Source organism: Dipodomys merriami, unplaced genomic scaffold, assembly GCF_024711535.1.
Source record: "Dipodomys merriami isolate MVZ:Mamm:240054 unplaced genomic scaffold, mDipMer1.0.p SCAF_81, whole genome shotgun sequence".
NCBI lineage: Eukaryota > Metazoa > Chordata > Mammalia > Rodentia > Heteromyidae > Dipodomys > Dipodomys merriami.
The window spans coordinates 1,954,205-1,981,996 of NW_027206413.1; the positions used below are offsets into that span (position 1 = coordinate 1,954,205).

The following is a 27,792-nucleotide window of genomic DNA, read 5'->3' on the forward strand; positions in this document are numbered from 1 at the left end:
CCTGAATAGCTACGATTATAGGCGTGAGCCATCGGCGCCTGGGAAATGTTACTTTTAAGTCATTTATATCTCGTGAATTTGTAGTATAAATACTGTTTCAACCTCAATTTCCTTTGTATGAGTAGAAAATTTTGCCATATCACTTATTAAATTACTATTGAATGAAATGTCATTTATTAAATTTTCATGTAGATTAAGTCTTATTTCTGGATTATTCATCCTATTTCATTTATAAATGTGTCTATTTTAATGATATTGTCACATAATTTTATTCCAGGGCCTTTAAATTATGTTCTGCTACTTGGTGAAGCAAATATTCTTTTGCTAATCTTCCTTTGCACAATTTGCTATTCTTAGACATTTTTATTCTTTGCCATTTTTTAAATTCTATAGAAACTTTAAAGGACTTCTAGATTCATAATTGAATGCTATTTGGATGTCAGTTGAAATTGTATTAAAGTTTTAGATTATCTTTGATGAAAAGAATATTATAATTCTTTTTTCCCTCAAAGGACATAATCTGTCTGACCAGTTGTTCAGACCTTGTTTTATGTTCTACAGTAGGGATTTGTTATTTGTCAAAACAAGGCACTGTAAAAGTCAATAAAAGCATGTTTGAAAATGTTTTCAATGAAGACAAAAAATAAAGGGTTTTTAACGTATAAAGGGTTCCTTTATATGAGAGCTCAAAATCTCAAAAGAAATATAAGCAAAGGAAACTAATAGTCTTACAAAAGAATAAGTCTAAATAGCTGACAAATATAGGAGAGGATGCTCGAATTCACCCATAAATATTTTCAATTTTTTTTTGGTCAGTTGTGGGGCTTGAACTCTGGGCCTGGGCACTGTCCTTGAGTTCTTCAGCCTAAGGTGAGTAGGATATTTAGCAGAATCTCTGTTTTTGCTCAGTAGAAGTTAGTAGCAATCATTCCCTAGGATAACAACCAAAATGTATCATGACATTGGCAAATGGCTCCTGTGGGGTAAAACCATTATAACTTGAGAAGAGTGGATTTACAAGAATTAGAAATGCAAGAGGGTAAAAGCAGACACATCAGATGTTCCTCATCCTTCAACTATCTCTGACTTCCTTTTCTGTTACCAACAAGAGAAAAGTCTGCTTTCAAAGGGCTCATATGATTACACCTACAATGAGGGATGCAGTATAAAACACTCTCAGTTGTTATTAGTAAAAAATATAAGCTAGGGACTGGGCCTAGGTAGCACATGCCTATATTCCTAGCATTTGCAAGGCTGGGGCAGGGAGATTGTGAGTTTGAGGCCAGGCAACGCTACATAGGCAAGACCCTGTCTAAATAAATAACAAACAGAACAAAAAAACTCCCACCATATTCATTACCCCACTCCTGGTAATGAATGTCACTAAAAAAAAATTTACAATACATACACATAACTAGGCGTGATGATACACACCTGTAATTCTAGCACTTTGGAGATGGAAGCAAGAGGATTTTGAATTCAGACAGTTAGCTAGGGCTACAAAGTGAATCCAAGGCTAATCTGGGCTACATGTAAGACCTTGTCTCAAACAAATAAAGCAAAAGCAAAACAAAAACAAAAAAGTCCCCCAAAGCACAAAAAGAAAACATAAACATGTACTGTGTAATAATGTTAATTGTAGCACTGTTGGTAGTGACCAAATATACAAAGTGAAATGACCTCAATTAGTGTGATTAAATAAATTATAATAAATCCACACCATAGGACATTATGCAGGCATTAGAAAGAATTATATACTTTATACTTCACTACAAGAAATGTAATCATGAATTATTCCTTAGTGAGAGAAACAAAAAACATACAGTATAACAGTCTTACTTTTTGCAAAACATACAACTCTACATATGTAATAAAGTCTCACTCAACATTCTATTGCTTCTACATAATGGGAACACAAAGTATTCAGAATACATAAAGAACTTTTATAACCCAGTGAGTGACCAAAAACCCAAATTCAATAGTAGGCAAAGGACTTGAAAATTCACTTCTCCAAATAAGATCTATAATAATGGATAAATACATTAATATCATTAGTCATTACAAAAATTCAAATCAAAAGCATGCAATACAAATTTGAACCCACTAGGACAGCTATTTTTAAACAAAAATAGACATTGACAAGGATGTGGGAAAACTGGAAACTTTATACATTGCTTGTAGAAAGTAAAATGGTACAGCCTGTATGGAAAACACTTGTACTCTCTCAAACAGTTAACCTTAGAAACAGCACATTGATATAGCAGTCCTTCTAAGAATATACTCTCAAAAAATTCAAAACAGGCATTCAAAGCCAGCTCTTCTGGAAAGGAGACAATGCAATAGGAGACAATGCGAAGTGTGGGTTCTGAGCAGGTACAGACTAATATCTGCACACTAATATCCCTAAAAGCACTATTCACAATAGCTAAGAAGCAAAACACAACTCAAGTGTTCACACAGAGATGAATATAAAAATAAAATGGCTACCAAAGGGAATGAAGTACTGATATGTGCTGCCCAGTGTGTGAACTGTACAAATGCTATGCTTAGTGAAATCCAGGCAAGAAAGGTGATATATGTATATAATTTTCAGAATAGGTAAATCCATGAAGATAAAAATCACCTTAGTATTGGCCAGGAATGAGGGTAGAAGAGACCAGGGACTAACAGCTTCAAGGGTGCTTTCATTCTAGGCTTATGAAAATATCTTGCAACTAGACAGAACTAATGTTTTGACAATATTATGAAAGCACTAATGCTACGAAGGAGCACTTCAATATAGTTAACAGCTCATTTTGTGTGACATGAATATAATCTCAATTTTTAAAAATATATTCAATTTACTTAGTGTTCTATTGATACAGTAAGCTACACAACAAATCACATGAATTTAGTGTTGGAAAAAAGTGACAACAGTTTAACTTACAGTTCTGTAGAAATCCAGGTGGGCTTGGGTAGGTTCTGTTTAGTGTTTTACAGGCCAAAGCTAAGATGGTTCACCAGGCTGGGCTCTTCTCTGGTGTCTCTAAGAAATGATTCACTTCAAGATCTTTTGAGATTCCTTTCGGCAGCATTCATTTCCTGTCTTTCTATGACTGGGACCCCTGCTTCCTTGCTGGCCATCAGCCAGGGGCCAGTCTCAGTTGCGGTAGGCTTCCCACATTCCTTGGTTCCTAGTTCCCCCCAAATAGAAGAACATCAAATCCTCTCATCCTTCAACTCGGACTTCCTTTTCTGCGATTAGCAGGAGAAAATTCTGTTTACAACGGACCTGTGCAATTAGGTTGGCCCCAGATGAATAGTCTCACCTTTGCCATAAAATGGGAGTATTACCTAATTAAAGTCACAGGTTTCATCTCACACTCAAATGGATAGAGATCATTTGAGGCAAGGGTCATTTTGGGCCGTTTTTATAATCCTGTCTTTTATAAACGCTTAGAGAAAAACAATAAAAACCTTTTTATCCAGTTAAAGAAAAACTATTCGTCTATATTCTGCCTCATTGGAAAGAGGATTTGAAGTGCCTAGGAAAAGTTTCAAAGCAGTGATTAACAGATTAATATAGTTCAGGTGCTGAAGCCTTAGGGAAAGTATAAAAAGCTGCTCTTAATAGGAGACACCTGGTTTTGAGTTGTCTCTGGGCTTTATTTGGTTTTCTTCTCTACTACTAAGGCACTGCAAAATAATTGCCAAGAGGACCGCTGCATTCTCTCCCTAGTCAAGATAAGAAACCAAAATCAGGCTGGGAAGGTGGCTCAGTGGTAGAGTGCTTCCCTTGTGTGCATGAGGCCCTAGGTTCGATTCCTCAGCATCACATAAACAGAAAAAACTGGAAGTGGTGCTGCGGCTCAAGTAGTAGAGTGCTAGCCTTGAGTGGAAGAAGTGAGGGACAGCACCCAGACCCAGAGTTCAAATCCCACAACAGACAAAAAAAAAAAAAAAAGAACCAAAACAATGGTGGAAGTCTAGAGGACTAGATAATTGTATTACTTAGATCCAAAGTTCTTAGACTTCTTTTTATTAAGAACCTTAACGACCTTCAGTTTTTGTGGGTTGAAACCATGGCTATCACTGTATGATAAACTAAACCCTCCAGGTTTACACCATGTAGCTTTTGGACAGTAAAAGGAAATAAAACCTTAGTGTGATTATGAAAATAGTTTTGTTATTTGTAAAGTCCCTGGATTAAAGATCTTACATGTCTTTTGGAAGTGAAGAGGATAATCATAACAATGCTAATGGAACAAGTACAAGAGGAAAAACAAAACATGAACATAGTTTGCTGAGGAATACTTACAAGGACTTCATGAGCTTACAAGAATTTACATAGAATTCTTAATCGGATTTTACAACCAGAGAAATGGCCAAAAATTCCATTGTCAAGTGTTTTAAATTAATAACTAGCTCCAGAATATCAGAGCCAGACTTTGACTTGAAGAAAAATACAGGATAGTCTAGTCCAAGCCCATCTACTTTAAAACTACCAGTAATTCCAGGCTGCAGCTCTCGACTACACCAATGAGCAAACTTTGTTCTGGTACCCAGAAAGCTGACAGTCACAGCTCAATGCTCCTCTCTGATTATGTAAGGCATTCCCTGTCAACAGATAAACTCTCAACAACTCTCTGGGTACAGTACTACAAAGCATATACCCAGGCTATGATCTGAAATATCAAGATGACATAAGAAGTGGACATTTCACTGCCTAATTTTTATGCAACTACAACCCAGCAGGATGCCTTTATCCTCCTGCATCTTCTGTGTGGCATTTTGACAGGGTCAGGCCAGGAAGGCCCTTGGCATTATGCTAATAGTAACTATGAAGTGAGCAGCAGAAGAGCAAGAAAGAGAGCCATTGTCATTGCTCACTATCCCAAGGACAGCAGCAGAACTGGCAATCAACAGCCTGGGAATTGTCAAGTGCAGCTGCCAATGGACTGAAGTTCTGCTGCCCTCCCTCAGCTGCGGCTGCAGGATTAGATTCCACAGACTCCTGGAAGGCACCTATTTTCTCAGAAGCAGCTGGTGCCGACTCAGATGGTGACAAGCTCATGACTACTGCCTCTGTGGCAATATTTACAGCAAGAAGCTTCAGGGCCATACAAGGTCCCAATGCTGCAGCTTTGGGATGAAGGATCTGCAGAGACTAAGGAATGCAGCTCCGGGAAGTAGAGTTAAATAGGTCAGCATATAGTCATTCACTCTCTAGAAACCTCCCCAGTGAAAAACAAAATAATAAAAATTTGGTTATTTAGTGTGTGTGTGTGTGTGTGTGTGTGTGTGTGTGTGTGCTGGCACTGAGGCTTGAAGTCAGGGTCTGGGCACTGTCCCTTAGTTTTTTTTTTTTTTGTTGTTGTTTTTTTTTTTTTTTTGCTCAAGGCTAGCATTCTACCACTTGAGCTACCCCTTTACTTTTGGATTTTTGATGGTTAATTGGAGACAAGAGTTTCATGGACTTTCTTGCCTGGGCTGCTTTGAACCACAATCCTCAGATCTCAGTCTCCTGAGGAGCTAGGATTATAGTCATGAGCCACCAGCACCCAGCTAATAGAATCTTTATAAAAAAATGTGCTTTCAGGTGGCTTGGTAAACTGTTGGTTCTTTCTGGTAGCACACAGGGGTCGCCTTACCTAGAGTTTGGAGTGCAAAACTAAGGAGCTTAAAGGCAGTAAGAGCATTTCCCCCAAACAAAAGCAGGCGTGCAATCTAACACAACACGTCCTTTAGCAGGCTGTTGTCCAGCCCCTGCTCACCGCTGATCCTCACACACAGATATCCAAGAAGTTACACCACACCCCTGAGCTCGGGTTTTAGGAAGCCAGTCGTGGCACACCTGGTCTATGTGTGTAGGGACTAGAGTTGCAGATGGTGGAGGGTTTTGGTGTGGGGGAAGGGAAGGGCAAGCGTGGGTCAGCGGGCAGTAAACGAGCTAGGAGGTGAGGTGCGAGGAGGCTGGGCAGGGATCTGGAGTTGTCACCGTAAGGAAACGGCAGGCGTTCGGGGAGAGCGACGGGTTTTCTGATCCGAGTGTTTCCCGGTGTTCCCGGGCGCGCAGACCCGCGGTAACACGGAACTCAAAGGCCCTGAGGCCGCGCGGGGCCTCCCGGGGCCTCCCCGAGGAGACTCCGCAGGAGACACCCGGGCATGGCCTTCGGTGCCGCTGCGTCCACGTCTCCGTTCCCTCCCACGGGGCCGCACCGGAGCTGACGGCTCCTCACGCACAGAAGCGCCAACGCGGGCGGGCGCGCGGGCACGCGGGCGGGCTCCGTGACGGCGCCGCGCGGGCGCCGGGGCGAGACCACCGGGCAGCGGAGCCGGCGGCACACGCGGGCGCCGCGGGCACGGCCGCGCAGCCCGGCCCCGCTCCGAGGTCACCCCGCGGCTCCTCAGGGCCGCTCGGCCGGCCAGGGACCCGAGGCTGAAGGAGAAGGCGTCCTGACCGGTGCCTGGAGCCGACCCGAGGCATGGAAGGGCGGGCTCCTCCGGACTCCACCGCGAGCGAACCGGAGGGCTCAGCCAGCCGGCTCCCCTCACGGCGGTCCGCACCTCAGCCGTCCGGGGTACCGCCACGGCCGCCCTTCACGGGGTGGGAGCCACCGGCCAATGAGGAAGAAGCCAGAGACCTTGCGTCTGCGGTGATTGGCTCACGGCCTGGGGGGGGCGGGCTTGAGGGCGGGGCTCGTTTCAGGCGGGGACACGTGAGGCGCCGGCCCGGGCGAAGGACTCAGTCCTGCCTGCGGCGCCGAGGCGGCGGCGTTAGCGGCGTTGGCGGCGGCGAGCCCCGGACCTGGCCCGGCGCCGCCGAGAGGAAGCGTCCGTCAAGGTTACCGGTACGGACGTGGGGCCGGGCGCCCGAGCTCCCCTCCCGTTGGTGGAGCCGAAGGAAGGGAGCCGGGCCGGGTCCCCGCTGCGGGCGCCCCGCATGGATGCGCCGGGCCCGGTGTCCCGCAGGGCGGCGGCGGCGGCGGCCACCGTGCTCCTGCGCACCGCCCGGGTGCCCCGCGAGTGCTGGTTCCTGCCCACCGCGCTGCTCTGCGCCTACGGCTTCTTCGCCAGCCTGCGGCCGTCCGAGCCTTTCCTCACCCCGTACCTGCTGGGCAAGGACAAGAACCTGACGGAGAGGGAGGTAGGCCGGGCGGGGGCGGGGCGGGGGCGTGGCCGGGGGCGTGGCTGGGGGCGGGCCGGGGGCGTGGCCGGGCCGGGGGCGTAGCCGGGCCGGGGGCGTGGCCGGGGCGTGGCCGGGGCGTGGCCAGGCCGGGGGCAGGCTGCGCGGAGGTCCCACCGAGCTCCCCCTGGGCGCTCGCCCTCCGGGTTTGCAAGTCCTGTGTGCCCGGGCCGCGGACGCGGGTTCGGTTCCCCCGTGTGCGGCCCGGCCGTTCCTTCCGGGGGGATGGGGGGAAGCCCCTCCCCCCCGTGTTGATGAACCGGCTGGCGGCCCTGGGCACGGGTTGTCGACCTGAAAGAAGGTCGTCCTGACGTTTCTGAGAAGGGCTTCCTTCCGCCTGCTGCTTCCTCCCTCCCCCCCCCCCCCCCCCCGTGTTTCGCGTCCCCCAATCTGTGTCCCTTCGACGGAATGGATGTGTGCTCAGTCAAGTAAGGACAGTGAAGGACAGAGAATACATCATCTTAATTTGAGTTTCCTTTTTTTTTTTTTTTTGGCCAGTCCTGGGGCTTGAACTCAGAGCCCGGGCACCGTCCCTGAGCTGCTTTTGTTCAATCCTAGTGCTCTACCACTTGAGCCACAGCGCCACTTCTGGCTTTTTCCGTGTCTGTGGTACTGAAGAATCGAACCCAGGGCCTCATGCATGCTAGGTTATTAGCACTCTACCACCGAGCCATCTTCCCAGCCCTGGTTTGATTTTTTTAATTAGGTGAGGTTGTATCCAAAGATATCCTGCCACCCCGTCCCCATCTCTTGGGATACAAGCAGATGGTTTCTTGTAATTGGCACTTAATTATAGTTTTTCCTTGTATTGTCGCTTCACAGATACTAGTTTTGCTTTTTGACTACAGGTGAAGTGTGTCAGGTCTCTGTACCTGTTTGTTGTTCAGGGTAATTGAAAATACATAGTCCATGATCCTGAACCTCTCACTGATTGCTTTATTCAAGGTAAGGACTTAGACAGATTGTATTTAAGTGCATAATGTACTTTAGAAATGCACTTAAACATCTATACTCAACCTCAACACTTTTGCAGAAGAAAGACGTTATATAAACTGAAAAGGAAGTTAAACCCAGAGTGCTACCACAAAACCAAAATAAAACAGATTCAGTGCCCAATTCCTTGACTACTATGAAGTGTGAAAGATAAGGGTTGGTGTTCTTTTCCCTTCTATCAGCCAGGTGGGCACTAGCCCGTTCCTTTCTCCCCTATGCCTCTTTTTCCACTGGGGTTTCCCTGTCCCAGTTGCTGTAAAATACTTCTCCCTTTTGAAACCCACTCTTCTGATGTGTTTAGTAGTCAGTCGCCTATTGTATTAGAAATCCAATAAGCAGTATAACAGGTCAGAGCAAGAGGTGGCGTTAGCCGAGTCATTTGCAGACTGGCAGGTTCTAATTACTCATAATCCAGTTTGGTGTTGCTGTGGACCTTTATTTTCAAGAGCATCTGGGAGGAAACTGACAGTGTTTCTAGATTCATTTGAGTGAGTGTTTAGTCACTAGCAAGTTTAGGTTTTATCTAACCTTAGATCATTTCTCAATCTTATAGATCAGCACACAAAGAACTGTCATAGTATTGTTTGAATGTTGATACTGGTTGAAACCAGCAATGAAGTAGAAAGGACCGACTCTTGTGTACAGAATGATTTTGCTGATATAAGACAGTGTGATTCTGGGCCTGGTGCTGGTAGCTCACGCCTCTAATCCTAGCTACTTTGGAGGCTGAGATCTGAGGATTGTGGTTCACAGCCAGCCCGGGCAAGAAAGTCTGAGACTCTTATCTCCAATAAACCACTAGAAAACCAGAAGTGGTTCTGTGGCTTAAGTGGTAGAGTGCTGGCCTTAAGCTGAAGAGCTGAGGGACAGCGCCCAGGCCCTGAGTTCAAGCCCCACAATCAATCCAAAAAAGAAAAGAAAGTGTGATTATTCTGGCGATCCAAACATGAGGTTATTCCACTGACACAGACATTATTTTGCTGAAAAAGCTTCATAGGCACTACCATGTAATCTGCACGGTTTATGTACCCTGACACACAGATGCAGAGGGGAGAACCATGCCTCCAGGGTTGATATATGAAAGTTGATCTGTTTTGTTCTGTGACCTGCATAGAGGTGGGTGCATGCTGTGCTATCAGGATCAGATGCTCTGTCTTAGTGGAATGCTGTTTAGAGAAAGTGAAGTATGTTTTGGGGGCACAGGAACAGAAGCACGGCAGACACAGTAAATATTGGTTGATTGTGTAAAAATAATAATCATGCCTCCACATTGCAAATTAGAGGAAAAAGGCAAAATCTGGTGTCAAATCTAGTGATAGAGAATAGGATCACTTATTTCTGAGAACCTTCTAATCATGGCTGGTTCTGTTGTTGTACTGTGTGGCTTTGTTTACCTTATGGAGAACTCTAGATTTTTATTTTTATTTTTATTTTTAGTAACTAATAAGTGAAATGAATAGAACAACTTGTTCTTTCTGACTGCTTGCTTTCAGCAATGATCACTTCAATAAAACATATTACATTACTTTTAAGCAAAAAAAAAATACCAAGTATGTTCAGTGGCATTTGTATTAAAGTTTGTATTTCTCCCTGAAGACTTCAGAAGAGTCAAATTAAATAATCTTAAATGAATCTGTTATTATCTACATCCAAAAGTCAGAAATACCTCTATCTTTCTACTCAAGAAGGATTTTCTTCGCTTTTAGGGTAGGAGAAAGCACTAACTTTAAAAGTTTATCACTTTGTAAGTTAACACTTTATAGGTTTGAAACAAGGCAAAATTTGAATATGCCTCCATAATTGAGAACCAAGCTTATTTATTACTTAATTAGAATACTGGGGCTTGAGCCCAGGTACTCATGAATGCTAAGTAAACTCTACTGAGTTACATCCTCAGCCCTCTTTATTTTGAAATGAGGTCTTGCTAAACTGCCTCAGCTGGCCTTGAACTTATCATCTCCTTGCCTTAGCCGCCAAGCAGCTCCAGATTAGGGGCGTGTGTGACTGAACCAGCAGAGCTCTTTATTTTTGGAGTTGTTTTATCATTCCTCTCTCTAGCATGACAGACATTTACTACTTTTACTACTTTTTTTAAATTTAAATTTAAATTTTTTGTGAACATACTGTACAGAGGGGTTACAATTACATGGGCAAGATAATGAGTACATTTCTTATCAAGCACTACTTTTTTTTTTAAACTGCACATTCTGCTTGATGTTAAGAGCTTTACAGACTCTTTTCCCCTCTCACCTTCAACATACCCAGGTTTCATTCATATTAATCTTATAATGTTAAGTTCAGCATAACCACAAACTCTCATCTGTTGACCTATACACGAAGCTGCTGATCTCTGCTGTTGATACTATTCTGTTAGCTTCTTTCTTACTTTTCAAGGCCCACCTCAAAGAAACAACCCATGTTTGCTGTTCCCATTATAAATGTTGTGTGTGCACACGAATGTGTGTGTTCTTTCAGGTTCAGAACTCCTGGAGAACTAGGACTTCATTTTTTTTTTTTTTTTTTTGGGTCCAGTTGTGGGGCCTGAACTCTGGGCCTGGGCGCTGTCCCTCAGCTCTTCAGCTCAAGGCTAGCGCTCTACCACTTGAGCCACAGCGCCACTTCCGGCTTTTTTCTCTTTTCTTATGTGGTGCTGAGGAATCGAACCCAGGGCCTCATGCATGCAAGGCAAGCGCTCTACCACTGAGCCACCTTCCCAGCCCCTAGGACTTCATTTTATTCGTTTGCTGCCTCTACACAAGTTGAAAACAGTGTTGAGCAAATAGGTATTTATTAAGAGGGTTATGAGAACTATTGAAACTATTTTGAAATAGTCTAAATCTGAATGAGAGCTTAAAACTAAACATTTGTTTTTACTTGACTTTGAATCTCAGAAGAAAGCACAAACAAACTCTGATCCAAAGAGTTTTGCAAGACACTTCAACTAGAATAAAATCAATTGTTTTTACTGGAGGTGAGAAGTTAGATATGAACAATTCATAAGGGTCATCATTCCGCCCTCTCCCCCCCACCCCCAGGAAGTTTGCAAGTAGGATTCAAAGTATCAAAAAGGTTTTTTTTGTTGTTGTTGTGACATCCTCCTGGGAGAATTGAAAAAGAAAGGTTTTAGAGACCCAGTGACTAAGCTATGGAAACTATCTGGACTTTTGTTTCTTGATGAATTCATATATAAACACTTCTATAGAGATTGAAACTTGGAAACAAGTGGCTTGGAATTGTCCTAGATCAATGACAGCTTTTTGATGAAAGTCATTCTAGTTTGGTAGATTTAGAATATCTGGCTTAGACCTTCCCAGTCTTCCCTGGGATGACTTTGGATAATTTACTTCACCTTTCACTAGTGCCAAGTTCCCATCTCTGTAAGACAGAGATGATAAAAGTTTATGGTACTGATAATTGAGGAAGAGGTATATTCATTCACCTGTGCCTGGTGTCTCTTACAGGAGAAAACATAGATCTCTTAGAGTGAGTTAAGGAGAGCCTATTAGATCTCTCTGCCCCATTTTATCCTATCTCACTCTGCCTTTTTTCTTTTTAAGTTGAAGTTTTTTAAGTTGTGGTTTTGTATTAGGAGTAGCATTAGATTAATAAGTAGAAGGTGGAGCTGGGAAGGTGGCTCAATGGTAGAGCGCTTGCCTTGCATGCCTGAGGCCCTGGGTTCGATTCCTCAGCACCACATAAGCAAAAAGAAAGAAGTCAGCAATAAGTAGAAGGTGGCTGGGAATGTGGCTTAGTGGTAGAGTGCTTGCCTAGCATGCATGAAGCCCTGGGTTTGATTCCTCAGTGCTACATAAACAGAAAAAGTTGCAAGTGGTGCTCTGACTCAAGTGGTAGAGAGCTAGTCTTGAGCAAAGAAGCTCAGGGATAGTGTCCAGCCCTGAGTTCAAGCCCCAGGACTGGGGGAAAATAAAAAAAGGTATTTTGAAGTGGGATCTTGCTATGTTATCCAGGCTGGCCTTTAACTTGTGATCTTTCTGCCTCAGCCTCTGTTATATCCTGCTAGATCTTTAAAATTGATAATCAAAGGTAATGTATATGATGAAAGTTGACAGCTAGTTAGGAGGCATCTATCAGTCAATTACTTCCAACAACCAGGTACATGAAGCCCTACAGGCCCTTGCCAAGGAGACCACAGTGGCTCTTAACCCGCTGCAGACTCAAACTCTTTGAGAGACTTGACCTTCCAAACCCAAAGGCCCTAGATTTGTGAATGGCTGAAAAGGGGAAACCTATGTTTTCTTGGGAAAAGAGTGTTGCTAGTGTATTAACATGACTGCCAGAGTAGAACAAAGCATAAAAGCTATGAAAAGATAGCTGCTAGCCTAAGAAGCCATTGGGAATCTCAGGTCTTTGACAGCCTCTTCACTCCTGGATCCTTCACTCCTGGTTTGTACCTCTCTTGGGCCCGTTAGCAGCAACTTTTTGCCTTTTACTAATTGTGCCTAGCCTACTCAGGTATCTGCTAACCATTCCTATGGAAAAGATGAGGCTCTTCATCATAGAAGGCTACTTTCCAACAACAGACCAGGCATCCCTGACTCCTTTGTTCCTTCTCAGCAGGAAGTAGCCCAGTACTGTGCTTATTAAACAATGAAGGGGGCTGGGAAGGTGGCTCAGTTGTAGAGTGCTTGCTTTGCATGCGTGAGGCCCACAGCACCACATAAGCAGAAAAAGCCAGAAGTGGCACTGTGGCTCACGTGGTAGAGCGCTAGCCTTGAGCTGAAGAGCTGAGGGACAGCGCCCAGGCCCAGAGTTCAGGCCCCACCACTGACCAAAAAAAAGAAGGGAGAATGCTACCATGCCCCCATCTCAGGTCTTCAGCCCCTCTCGCAAAACCAGTTGATCTGGCCAGGCATAAGGGCATCTGGCCTTTAGCCCTGGCTGTTCCTCCCACTTCACTTCCTGCTCCTAATAAAAGTTCCTGCTTCTAGTCCCCTGGCTATAAACTGACCCTAAACAAAGGACAGGTGCCATTTCTCACTCTATCATGAGAGAAGTGGCCTTGTCCGCCCCTGTTGACAGTGACTCCCTTTTGCTGTACATGACTGTGGGGCCTCAATGGTTCTCTGGACTGCTGCTTTCAATAACTGCCATCAAAAGTTATATAATATGTCTAGCACAGACGAATAAGTGAAGAATCGACCAGAATTCTAAAATAAAAGGAGACTGTATATTGAAGAGCACAATAGAGAACATCTTATTGTAATTTATTTATTTTTTTGCCAGACTTAGGGCTTGAACTCAGGGCCTGGGTTCTCTCCCTGAGCCACATGAGCCACAGCGCCACTTCTGGCTTTTTCTGAGTAGTTATTGGCAGTAAGAGTCTTACAGACTTCTACTTGGGCTGGCTTCAAACCATGATCTTCACATCTCAGCCTTCTCAGTAGCTAGGTTTATAGGCATGAGTGACTGGCACCTGATTTAATTTAATTTTTATTAATGTAAAAGAATTGTATTTTCTGGTTATGTTGTGATTTCAACACACATATATAGTATGCGCTGATCAAATCATAATAATTAGCATTTTTCTCTCTATCATTTATTTTTGAAACCTTTGAGGTCCACTTTTCTAGCTAGTTATAAGATATGTTGCAGGTTGTTGTGAACTAATCATTCCCATGTGCCAAGGGCCCTGGAACTATTCCCTCTAAGTCTACTCTATAGTAATCACTGCTCTACATTTGTACAAACATTTTTTATAGTTTCAACACATAAGAGAGACTAAGCATTTGTATTTTTGTGTCTTCACTTATTTTGCTTAGCAGTGTCTTTCATTTCCATTCATTTTCTTGCACACAGGAAGATTTCATTTTTCCTTAGAGTTGAATAATATTCCTGTGTGTGTGTCTGTGCCTGTATTATGTGTGGGTATATCACATTTTTGATAGATAACATTTTTAAAGGAAAGGTTTATTGGCTAGTAGCTGTGGAACTATGCTGGGGAACAGTGGAGGTATAGAATCATGCTGTCGGAGGAGCAAGTTTCACACTTTTGAAAACTGAAGAGCAATAGTATCTGAAAATTTATTGCTAGAAAAGGAGCAGGACATTGTTAACCAGAACACATCTGTCAAAAAGTCCTAACTCATCTCAGGATTATGCTTGTGGCTTTGATTTTCTACTGAGGGGATCTTAGCAGGTGGACATAGCAGCCATATGCTCCTTGCTTCTCATTTGTTAACATTTACACACATCGGAGTAAGAATCCTCTCCCCTCTCTCTCTCTCTCTCTCTCTCTCTCTCTCTCTCTCTCTCTCTCTCTCTCTCTCTCTCTCTCTCTCTCTCTCTCTCTCTCTCTCTCTCTCTCTCCTCTCTTCTCTCTCGGCTTGAACTCTGGGCCTGGGCTCTGGGCCTGGGCGCTGTTCCTGAGCTCTTCAGCTCAAGGCTAGCACTCTGCCACTTGAGCCACAGCGCCACTTCCAGCTTTCTGGTGGTTAATTGTAGATAAGAGTTCTCGTGGATTTTCCTGCCCAGGCTGGCATATTTCAGCCTCCTGAGTAGCTAGGATTACAGACGTGAGCCACTAGTGCTCAGCAAGAATCATTTCTTGATTCCTTCAAGCATGTTTTCAGAAGCAGCATAGTTCCTGATCAGACACAAATTGAACCAAAATTAAACAGGTGACTGAAACAAGTGAGACAGGAAGATGGAGTGTGGCTTACGTAGTGAGATCGAGGCCAGGCTGTAGTGTCACCTTCTCAGTTCTAGACTTAGAGATGACTTAACCTTGATTCAAACTTAACTAAACTCTCAGTACCTTGCTAAGTAGTGGGTTCTATATAAAAGGAAGGAAAGAACATCTACAGTAATGGGATGATAGTGTGATTGTTAATTCATATTACCATGGGTGGTATGTGTTATAGCCTGGGACCTCTAGTTTTCAGACTTGTAAATACTAGTATTACACACACACACACACAAGACTTGTAAATACTAGTATTACACACACACACACACATACACACACACACACAGCGATGCAATTATGAGTGTAAGCGACAGATCTTTACAGTGCATAGTTTGCACTGATGTTCCATAGGGTATCTGAGCAAATGTAATTTTGACTTAGGTTCAGTTTGACAATGAGTTCATTGGGAACCTACCCTGTTGTAAGTTAAGGAGCATCTCTAATTACACAGAAAGCAATGGAACTGAATTCCAGCCGGAGTCTTTCTAGTTTCTAGCTTATCTTAGAGTATTTTTTACTATATCCTGATTTAAAACTATACATTAAAGCAAATAAGTTCTGGTGTACTATTACAGAGAAGGAAGGTTATAATTATTATTGTAACATATAAATAAAAACAACCAGAAGATAATTGGATGTTCTTATCACAAAGAAATGATAGATTCTTGAGGTGATTAGGCATCACACAATGTAGACATGTATAGAAATATCACATTGTACCCATAAATACGTGTATTTGCTGAAAACGAGAAAAACAAAAACTTCTATTTTCTATCATATTACAAGTGAGTATATTAAGTAGTGTGTGTATATACAGATGTGTATATAGATATGTTAGCTGTAATTCTCTTCAGAGAGAGTTGTTTTGTCAGGCCTACAGGATGGATTTACTCTCTACCTGTTCCTCTGCCTCAAAATAAATGGAACTTAAAATCAGAGAAAAACTAACCAAACAGTTGCTTCCTGTTCTGTGTCTCAAAATAGGAACTGATAGTGATGGAATTTCTAACACATTTATTGATCCTAGTAGCTTAACAGTATACTGGCTATTAGACACGTTGTACATGTACATTTTGGGTTCACCTTTAAAGAACCTAAGAAGCAATGGCTCTGAATCATGGCTCATGTTGAAATCTACTAAGAAGTTGTATTTTTGTTTGGTTTTTAAACATCTGTGGCTTATCATCCAAAAAAATTTAAGCATCTTGGAAAATGTACAGCCAATGTCATGACCCAGTGTCGTAAGTTAACTGGAGACCTACATAGACACATACAAAGCCTTGATGAATAGGGAATCTTTTATTGGAAGGAATGATGAGGTGGAGATATAGGCAAGGCTATTCCAAATGATTATTTGAGGTGGTGCTGCCAGCATTTCTTTAGGTGATAAGACTAAAGTATTTGAAGTGCAGTGTTTTATAAGAATAGATTTTTAGGAATATTTAGGTGTTTTGATCACTAAAAGGTTTTTATTCTGTTTTTACCAGGTCTTCAATGAAATTTATCCAGTATGGACTTACTCTTACCTGGTGCTGCTGTTCCCTGTGTTCCTTGCCACAGACTACCTCCGTTACAAACCTGTTGTTCTGCTGCAAGGACTGAGCCTGATTGTTACGTGGTTCATGCTGCTCTATGCCCAGGGACTTCTGGCTATCCAGTTCTTGGAATTCTTCTATGGCATTGGCACAGCCACTGAAATTGCTTATTACTCTTACATATACAGTGTGGTAGACTTGGGCATGTACCAGAAAGTTACAAGTTACTGTCGAAGTGCCACGTTAGTGGGCTTCACAGTGGGCTCTGTCCTAGGCCAAGTCCTTGTCTCCGTGGCGGGCTGGTCCCTGTTCAGCCTGAATGTCGTCTCTCTCACTTGCGTTTCTGTGGCTTTTGCTGTTGCCTGGTTTCTGCCTATGCCCCAGAAGAGCCTGTTCTTTCACCACGTTCCCTCTTCCTGCCAAGGAGTGAAGGGCATCAAGGTACAAAATGGTGGCATTGTTACCGACTCCCCAGCTTCTAACCACCTCCCTGGATGGGAGGACATTGAGTCAAAAATCCCTTTAAATCTGGAGGAGCCTCCCATAGAGGAACCGGTAAGCTCAATTATCTAAGTTTTTGTAGCTATTATTTGGGGCCTTACTAATGCTTCTCCTGGGGTGCTTTACCTGGCCACAAACTTCATGTCTCAGATTTCAGGAATGATGCCTCTTCTTTTATGTGCCAATCCTGGGGTTTGAACTCCTGAGCTTTCTTGTTCATGGCTGGCACTCTACCACTTGAGCCACAGCTCTACTTTCAGCTTTTTTGGTTAATTAATTGGAGATACGAGTTTCATGAACTTTACTCCCAGGCTGGCTTCCAACTGCAATCCTCAGATCTCAGACTCCTGAGTCACTAGGATTACAGGTGTACCACCAGCACCTGACTCCTTTGTTTGTTTGTTTGTTTTTAAACTCCTATTACATGGTATATATAGAAAGCACTCAAAACATGTTTGCTAAGTGAATAGGTAAAATGATTCTAATAAATATTTCAGAAAGAGAGAAAAATTAAGATGATAAAGCACTAAAGATTAAAAGTACGATTAAAGCTCTCTCTTAGAAGAAAGGTATAGCATTTATAAGTCATCCATTCATTCTATGTAGCCAGGAAGATTGCTTCCTAAAATCTCCCATTTTTTTTTTAATTATGAAAGTTTTTTCCTATTAAGTTATGAGCTTTGAGGTAAATGGTTCATTCCAACCATACTGAAACAGTTTTCATGGGACATGTTTGGATATAAGCATATTAACCTTCCTGCTTTGTATGTGGGCTCTGTCAGACATAAAACTTAGTAAATGGAAGCCGGGCACCGGTGGCTCATACCTGTAATCCTAGCTACTCAGGAGACTGAGATCTGAGGATCACAGTTCAAAGCCAGCCCAGGCAGGAAAGTCCGTGAGACTCTTATCTCCAATAAACCACTAGAAAACCTGAAGTGGCGCTGTGGCTCAAGGGGTAGCGTGCTCACCTTGAGCTGAAGAGCTAAGGGATAGCCCCCAAGCCCAGAGTTCAAGCCCCATGACCGACAAAAAAAAAAAGTAAATGGATGAGTGTAACAAATGCTACATGAGTAGAGTTTTTGCTCTCTAAAAAGCAACCCAATGGTTGAGTTGGGTTGAAAACCAGCTTTACTCTTACTGGAAATTAATTTCTTTTTTTTTTTTTGGGGGGGGGTGTCCGGTCGTGGGGCCTGAACTCTGGGCCTGGGCACTGTCCCTCAGCTCTTCAGCTCAAGGCTAGTGCTCTACCACTTGAGCCACAGCTCCACTTCCGGCTTTTTTCTTTTTGCTTATGTGGTGCTGGGGAATCGAACCCAGGGCCTCATGCATGCAAGGCAAGCGCTCCACCACTGAGCCACCTTCCCAGCCCCATGGAAATTAATTTCTTGCCTACCCTATTCTTTACCTCAGGTTATTAGGGTTTAGATTATTATCCCAAGGATCCTGAGTCATTGCGGCTCATGGAGCCTGTAGGTCATTCATCATGAAACTCACCTTTGATTACCAGGACACTGTAGGTGGCCACTTTAGTGAACAGTACCAGGGATTAAGTATCAATGAAATGCTGATTACATCATAGTTTGTTAGGTGACACTGGAAATTTACAGGTTGCTGGGGGAAGAAATAGAGTATAATCATTTGGTTGTATGTAATAGAAAAACTAAGGACCTTTTAGTCTGTTCACATGGTTAAGAGTGGCTTTGGGTAAAAATGTATACATGTAGTTCATGTATATGTATATGAATATGTTTTAAATATGAACATTAACACAGGGTGCTCGTGGCTCACACCTGTAATCCTGGCTACTCAAGAGGTGAGATCTGAGGATCCTGGTTCCAAGCTGGCCCGGGCAGTAAAGTCAGAGACTCTTATCTCCAGTAAACTACGCAGAAAAAGCTGGAAGTGGTGCTGTGGCTCAAGTGGTAGAGTGCCAGCTGCCTTCAGCCAAAGGAGCTCAGAGACAGTGCACAGACCCAGAGTTCAAGCCCCAGGACTGGCAAAAAATAACAATAAAAATATATGAACATTAACCATAGATCTGAATGTCTTTAGAGAGATTCAAGCTTTTTTGAATGTAGACTAGAACTATAGTAAAAAGGACATTTACATAGCTATCAGTACATACACATGTATAAATATTATATATAATAAAAATAAAAGCTTTACAACATATTTTATCCTGATATATTCCTTTATTCCTCAGTGTATCCTATGTCAACTTCCCAAGTGCTAGGACATGCACTGCTGGGCCTGGTCATTCTATTTATTTTTTTATAGTTTGAGTCACCATCAATAAAATCAGTTATTACTTACTGCTGAGTTGTGGCTTAGAGTGTACAAAACACTCTCTTGAGCTGGGCACCAGTGGCTAACACCTGTTATCCTAGCTACCTAGGATGGCTGAGATCAGAGGATCGTAGTTTGAAGTCAACCTGGGCAGCAAAGTTTGTGAAACTCTTCAATTAACCAGTAAAAAGCTAGAAGTGGAACTGTGGCTCAAGTGGTAGAGTACCAGAATTGCAAAGATAGCACTCTTAAACTTCTTTCTATACTTTTTGCCACAAAACCTTTCACTGAGGTAAAAACTCGACAGAACTGTTAGTATGTGTGTATAGACTTTTTTATTTAACAAATCTTTTTACCTTTTCTCCTTGTAAAACTGACTATGTAGTTCATACTTAAGTGTGTATGGGTATGTAAATACGTATATTTATGGTATATATATATCTCATACACACATAACCTTATTAGTATTACAGTTATCCCTTTGGTTTGGGGGTGGGAAATATAACCTCCTGAATAACTACTTATAATAAAAATATAAATTTTTTTTTTTTTTTTTTTGTCGGTTGTGGGGCTTGAACTCTGGGCTTGGGTGCTGTCCCTGCACTCTTTAGCTCAAGGCTAGTACTGTACCACTTAAGCCACAGCATCACTTCCGGCTTTCTAGTGGCTTATTGGAGATAAGGGTCTCACGGACTTTCTGCCCGGGCTGGCTTTGAACCATGATCCTCAGACCTCAGCCTCCTGAGTAGCTAGGATTACAGGCATGAGCCACCCACGCCCAGCATAAAACTTTTTAAATTATTTGTTCCTAGTGATGATTGTAACAGCATTTACATATTGTGTATACCCATTTGAAGCATTATATTACTTCATTTTGATTTCATAATAATAATAATCTGTTCCTGTTTGCTGTGTAGGAAGCAAGGCCAGACCGTCTCCTGGTGTTGAAGGTTCTATGGAATGATTTCTTGATGTGTTATTCCTCACACCCTCTGCTCTGTTGGTCTGTGTGGTGGGCCCTTTCCACCTGTGGCTACTTTCAAGTTGTGAACTACGCACAGGGCTTATGGGAGCAGGTGATGCCTTCTCGCCATGCTGATATCTACAATGGTGGTGTAGAAGCCGTTTCAACCTTACTAGGTAAGCTGTGCTGGGTGGTAGAAGGAGGGCTGGAAGGAGTCCTGGCTTTTAAGCCAACTATGATCAGATTTGTTCTTCCTTCACACATTTCCAGTAGCCCTAGAGAACAATTTATGTTTTAGTTCTGATTTTATAATTTAGAAAGAGAATTTGGAAGTAAGGGTAGAAGACTGTGACTGACAAACTTAAATTCTATATAAGTTTTCAGGAAACCCAATATAATACTCTCAAAATTATTTTCTTTGCTTAGCAAGTTTTCACATACTCCTATATTTGCTGAATGTTTTTGTTACTTAATAAGAATTTTTAAATAGCAATATTCTATATGACAATAGCTAATATCTTCTGAGTGTTAATATATGTTAGGTGCTAAGGACGATGTATTTCAATTCAGTCTCCACAAAATTCTTGAGATAAGTGAAATTATCACTGTTTTACAATGGAAACAGGACGGTAGGTTAATAATTTACCTAAGGTCACATAAACTTAGATAAATAATGAAGTCAGGGTTTGGCTTCAGATCCTGTGTCCCTGATATCATACTCTATTGTCCCTAAGGTATTGCCCTACCTCATAAAGTTATTGGAAGGTTCGAGTAAGATCTGTACACAGTCACTGTGTCTGCCACTGTAGCTACCATCCTCATGGTCTTGCCAAAGGACAGAGAAGTCCTGTTGCATATACTGGATTGCTCCTTGGTTTGAAGGAGAGATGACTCATTCTTGTGGGTTGCCAAAGTAGTAGCAGGGATTCTGCCTTGCCTGTGTGGCAGTCGCAGAAGTGTTTTTCTTAGTAATATTCATTAGCCATTCTGTTCTTTGCCATCTGATTGCCACTTTCCCTAATTCAATCTCATCATCTCAGTGGCTCCATATTACTTATTCATCAAGTCCAAAATTCTCTGCTCGAGTTTTCGAGCCTTTCATAATGCACCTTTTAAATTTAAAGATTTTAAAAATTAATGGAAGCTTATTTTTTTTTCTTAGTAAAAAGAATGACATCTTCTTGTTTTGTTTTGTAGGTGCTATTGCTGTGTTTGCAGTTGGTTATATAAAAATATCCTGGTCAACTTGGGGAGAAATGACATTATCTCTGTGTTCTCTCTTGATTGCTGCTGCAGTGTATACCATGGACACTGTGCATAACATCTGGGTGTGCTACGCATCCTATGTTGTCTTCAGAATCATCTACATGTTGCTCATCACAATAGCCACGTATGTATTTTGGTCCACAGACACATTAGGGAAGCTTATAGCAAGATAAACCTTGGATTTCTTTGCAAGTGATAAAATTTCTAGACAAAAAGAGACCAATAGGAAGAGACATTGTATCATATGTGATTAGTGTTTCTCAGGAAGCATTCACGCAAGATTTATTCTCTTGTTTGTATGCTCCTTATAATATTTATACCATTTGCATATTTCTATACTATTTATACCATTTGTGTATTTGCATAATTAAACCATTTGGACACAAAATATTTTTTTATTTGGTTAGAAGAGAAATTGACACAACAAAGGAATTAGTCTTTACATTTCCAGTAAAAATTACCACTATTTAGGGAGCAACTTTATTTTTTTTTTTTTTCTTTTCAAAAAAGTTTTCAGATTGCTGCAAATCTCAGCATGGAACGCTATGCCCTTGTGTTTGGTGTAAACACTTTCATTGCCCTGGCATTGCAGACTCTGCTCACTCTAATTGTGGTAGATGCGAGTGGCCTTGGCTTAGAAATCACCACCCAGGTAACGTCTTTCTTTTGGCATTGAAGAAGTCTGATGGGGCGAGGGTGGCAGAAGTGGGCCAAACTTAGGAAAATAAATTTAAAGACTATAGACAAATAGAAAGGACAATGTTCTCTCCTTCAGTCACTTCCCTATTCTACGTGGAGGATATTGAGATTATCATTTTGGTTTGTCTTTCATGGGGCTTGAACTCAGGGCCCTCCTATTGTCCTGAGCTTTTTTGCTCAAGACTAACACTCTACTTCTAGTTTTTGAGTGGTTAGTTGGAGATAAGAGTCTCAAAGGGACTTTTCAGCCTGGGCTGGCTTTAAACCATGATCCTTAGAGCTCAGCCTCCCCAGTAGCTAGGATTACAGGCATGAGCCATCAGCACGTGGCCTATCATTCTTTTCTAAAATGAAACCTACGAACATTAGACCTTAACATATTTTAAACATGACTAGCACAGAGGACCTCTTTCAGCTGAGAGGTAATATTAACAACTTCCAGACTCCATACTTCTAACTCCTCATTCATTCTTTTCCTCCATTCTCCCAAGGTCATGCTAAAGATTGAACCCAGGACTTCTAGCATGTTAGTCAAGTGCTCTCTCATGGAGCTGTAGCCCCAGCTTATTCCTAATCTATACCTGAAACTTGATTACATGTTTGAGTTGCCCTACTTCAGGATACCTCATAGCTCTCTAAGTGTCCTCCATTCCTTATTTAAAGCACCCCTCAGACAAATACCAAGGTAATGATTTACAGTTGACAAATAGAATTGTGATATTAACATAGGACCTATTGACAATACACCTGGACAACCACCTACAATGTAACTACTTTGGTTAGTTCAGGAATTGTATAGTTGTATATGCCTCCATGTATTATGAGTTTGTAGACAGGTATTGCTCTGGACTTTAGTAAGATGGGAATTGAATCAGGAAATGCCTACCTCCATGCCTAGCCCATGGGGTCCATGGATTCCTCTCCACTATTCCTTCCATACATACTACCTAATAGTCCACATTTAAATAGGTTTTTTTTGACACAAAAATATAACATGTTGCTGAACTCTGGTGGCTCATGCCTGTAATCCTAGCTACTTACTCAGTAGGCTGAGAGCTGAGGATTGCAGTTCAATGCTAGCCTCTGCAGGAAAGTCCCCGTGAGACTCATCTCCAATTAACCACCAGAATACCAGAAGTGGTGCTGTGGCTCAAAGAGGTAGAGTGCTAGCCTAGAGCAAAGACAGGGACACTGCCCAGGCCCCTGAGTTCAACCCCAGGACTGACAAAAAAACAAACAAACAAACATGTTAATAATTAGCTTTGTCTTTATTAGAAAGATCTACTGAAAGAAATGACTAGTAAGTAATGTTCATTGAGCGCCTTCTATATGACAGTTGCTTAGTAGCGTATTTTCAGTGCTGCTGTTAAGTTTCAGAGAATTAGTCTGAGAGGTGTGCAGTAACTTGTGTAAGATCAAATGATAATAATGTGGTAGATCAAGGATTTAGACATCTAAACTCAAATGCCCACCTTCACATGAAGAGTAGTAGAGAAACTAAGTGCCTGTCATCTTTCCTGTTTGGTAAAGGAAGACTACCAGACTATTATAGGTAAAGGGAGTAGACAACACCATCCTGTAAAAATGGTGTATTTAAATGTGGAATAATAATATTTTGTAGGCTGTGATTAATTAACTGCTGTGATTAATTAGCAGCCTTCCTATAAGAAATGTATTCACATTTGACAGGACATGGCTCAGATTTAATGCCACACTCTTGCTGTACCATTAACTAAGTTTGTATTTACTAAGTTGTGTTTAATAAGTTGTATTTTAGAAAGAAATGATGAAGATGTTGATAAATTAGTCAAGTTAAAAATTAGTTTTAAGGAAGATTTTATAAAAGCAATCCTATAATTAGAACTATAATTGGCTTTCTACTGCCCTCTTCTGGGGGAGAATAAAAGTTCCTGATCTTGGACTGAGAGTGTGTTAGACTTGGACTGAGGACCTGAATTCAAACCCAGTCCTTCCCTGTAGAAGTTGTTGATCTTCAGAAGTTGTCCTGTTAGTCTTACCCTAAGAATAGGCTACATGACTCAATTACAGCCATGAACACCAACAATTAAAAACAGTAGTATTAAGAGCATTGCCATTGTGCTAATAAACATTGACAAGCATGATCTCGTTCACTAAAGAAGTCACAGCTCAGAGATTAAGTATTTCAGTTGAGGTCACAGAGCTAGTAAGTTGTGAAGCCAGGATTCCTACCAAATAGGTTTCTGCACTGTCATGCTATATTGCTTCTGTCTTCAGAAGCTGGCTACAGTGTCAGAATGCAGTGCTTTTTGAAGTTTTATTGAGGAACGAACTCAAGTATAGTTTCATTAGAGTGTCTTCTCATATATGTAATGAAGTAGCTCATCTCTAATTAATAATTCCACAAATTATTACCTTTGTTTCTTTTAGTTCCTGATTTATGCCAGTTATTTTGCACTCATCGCTGTGGTTTTCCTGGCTAGTGGTATAGTCAGTGTTGTGAAAAAATGCAGAAAGCAGGAAGATCCAGAATCGAGTTCTCAAGAAACTACTTCATAACACACTGTTGAAGGGCTGCTTATTGCAAGAACTCTGCACAAGAACTGCCTGGATATACTTAATATTTTAAAGTTTAGACCAATATTTATGAACATGCAATTGCTGGCTTCAAAGCAACCACTCAGCTGACACCTTTATCCCTGGAGTAACATGATGCTTTTGAGAGGAGCCAGAAGTGGAGTTTCTTTCATGAATTATTTGTGAGAGACAATCCAAGGATGCCTTTTTTTCCTAATTCAAGAGTAAACTTGATTTTGGAAATCAAGTAATCCACAGAAGTCAAGCAGCACTTGGTGTTGTTTACTTGATTAGCAAGGGAGTATAGTGCTTTATAGGTCATACATGACTCTAATCCAGTTAGCTAGACCTTTGGCCAGTGGGACCAGAGCTTTAGAGAGCCCACAGGATGTTGCAAATCATGATAAAAATGTGTTCTATCAGCACTTGCCTCTACTCAACTTCATTCTGATTTTATGTTTCTCTTGTGCATTTGTGTTTTAACAGATGAAAGTTGTTCTATCAATGGCAATATTTGCTCTGTTTTAATGTTCTGTACTATAAGAAGTGTCATTTCTAATTTTAATTTTAAATATTCATTGTATGAATGTTCTTGGTTCCTGTCTTGACCATTATGTATTTGTGAAAACATTCCTTTGAAGTAGATTTTTGCATTATTCATATGCTTCCCAGAGAAGCTCATTTAGTCAGAAATGAAGGCAAGTTTTAAAGCCTCCTAATAATGTAAATGAAGAGATCGAATCAGAAAATGTATGTTTGCTTGTCTTTAATACTTTATTATGAAGGACTGTTAATTCTGTATGGGAAAAATCTGTATGGGCTAAAGAGAGTTAGCCCATTTTGTATTTCCATTCCTTTTTATTTCTAAAAGAAAAGGACTTTTTCTTTAAAATAACCTCGTTCTCATTGATAGCTTTTATGTGGTTTTAGTTTTCTTGCCCAAGATAAAGATGTCAGTATGAGTTGGACTATTCCAAAGCCTTCATCATAAACCTAGCCCCTTATTTCAATGGGGCAGGAACTAGGATGAATGTGAGTACTGCCCTTTGGACCTTGAATAAGCCTTTATTTCTAAGGATAGATACCTGGAATATTTGCTTAAATTAAAATTTGCTAGTGATCCCAAGATGCTTGAAAACAACAAGTGTTCTGTCTGCATTCAATTCTGAAATCATTCTATCAAGTTTGTGAGTCATGAAAAATAAAGCCAATTTTGTTGCCTTATTATGAAAAGAATTTAGGAAGGTGCTTTTAACTAGGGTGTTAACTTTTAAAGAATGACACAACCGTGTTAATAGTAGCAAGATTGCAAAATCAGGACTGGGATATGGCTCCATGGTGGAGACTGTATCCCACTTGTGCAAGGCCCTGGATTTGGTCCCTAGCAATGTGAAACAGAACCAGAAGAGGTAAGCAGCAATCCTAGAAGCAAATTAATAAGGGAAGGAATAGATCATTTCCATTACCTTCCTTTTTAATCAAGGGACAGGAAAAAAATACTAAGCAAGATATCATGAAGTAACAAACCTCCAGTCTTATCGTTTGTTTTCATTTTCTTGGTATTTATTTCCTTAACTCTAATAGGCAATTGTTTACTTGGAAACAAGTAGAAAGTAGTATTTGAAGAATTTTATTTAAGATAAAAAAAAATGAACTGCTGTATAATCAAAGAGCTCACATTACCAAAGCATTGTTTCCCTGGAATTTAATTCCTAGTGTGTGACACCCGGCCTGAACTTTTATCTGTTTCATCTTGGCATGTGGTCATATTTGTAGAATGCTGAATGCAATGTGCTGATTGTACTGTATGCAATTTTGCAGAAAAGTGAAAATAATTTGTTGTACTTTTTACTCAATTCTGTATAGATTATAAAATTATTTTTACTAAATAAATATTTTACAATACACTTCACTTTTAAATCAAGATTATTTGAAGTTCTCTTCTTCAAAAGCAGCTTTGTGTAATACTCTTAAGTCTTGTAACAATTTTCCTGGGACAAGGTTCATGTTAAGCTTTTCCCTTTTCTAGCCTTCCTGATTAACCTTTACCCACCCTGTTAATTCTTCAGTTGCTTTATGATCTTAGTTTTGACTCCTTTCTTTTTTGTGTTTCCCTCTTTATCTTGGCATCACTCATATCTCTTTTGAAAGTTTTCTTTTAGAAACTGAAGACTTGGCAAGATTGAAAGTCTTTTTTGAAGGACTCTATCCTACCACCAACATACTCAAGCATTTTCTTGCCACCAATTGAAAATATTTTTATTATAGCCTGAACACCATGTCAATATTTTTCTCACAATATCCAAGTTAGTACTGTTAACATCCCATTCCAAAAGCTACTTAGGGTATCTGATTAGATACCACCGAAAACTTGGAAAACTTCTGCAAAAAATAAAAAAATAAAAAAATGTCAGATTTATAAGCCTTCTGAACAGTGATCTTAGCTTATATTTGTTGTTTGTTGTGAAACATATCCTGTGCCCTGTGAATAGTAAATTATAGAAATGGTATTTGATAGCTGCCTGTCAATACAATAGCTAAATGCCTATCATTTTTTTAAAGAGGTACGTCATGAAAGATTAAAATGTCTTATCATTTCGAATCCAATTCTTCAGGATATTCAAGGATAGAACTGTCTAATGTGTATTGGTTTTGCTTATTTGAAGTCTTTTCAATTATTAATAGATTTGTTTAACATGTTACTCTTCAAGAAGGGCATTTGTGAAGGTCTTTTCTTGAAAAGAAATTTTTGTTTTCGTTAAATATCAGAAGTTTCAAATACTAGGTTTACCACTCAGAAATGGATTATATTAGGAAAGTCATTCTGTTGTGCCTCAGTTTTGTGTCTGCAAATGAGATGGTAATTTACAGGATTGTTTTGATGAAATGAAAATACATTTCAGTACTAGCTAATCATTGCAGACCCTGAGTAGGAGGCTGAGCAATGAATTTCATATCCCTTACGCTCCGTTTACAATGAATTTGTAGCCATCAATTTCAAAACTGCACTCTCAAAGTTTGAATGATTCAATCAAAACGAGAATTGTCGAACTCTACCTCCCTTTATCTTTCATTCGTATTTTCTTCCTATTTTAGCGCATTTCTGGGAATAGATAAA

General features: G+C 41.1%; 1 protein-coding gene across 2 annotated transcripts; it reads left to right on the top strand.

Moving 5' to 3' along the window:
* The first annotated feature begins 6,729 nt into the window (after positions 1-6,729).
* LOC138819733 (thiamine transporter 1) lies at positions 6,730-26,586 on the top strand. 2 transcript variants are annotated; one of them, XM_070011288.1, is made up of 6 exons: positions 6,730-7,126; positions 16,352-16,954; positions 20,107-20,329; positions 21,351-21,543; positions 21,930-22,071; positions 24,528-26,586. In XM_070011288.1, exons 1-6 carry the CDS (start codon positions 6,923-6,925, stop codon positions 24,654-24,656), a joined length of 1,494 nt encoding a protein of 497 aa, XP_069867389.1. In that variant the 5' UTR covers positions 6,730-6,922; the 3' UTR covers positions 24,657-26,586. The 2 variants fall into 2 exon arrangements, with proteins under 2 accessions (XP_069867389.1, XP_069867390.1); XM_070011289.1 differs by having other exon boundaries at positions 21,450-21,543.
* The last annotated feature ends 1,206 nt before the right edge of the window (positions 26,587-27,792 follow it).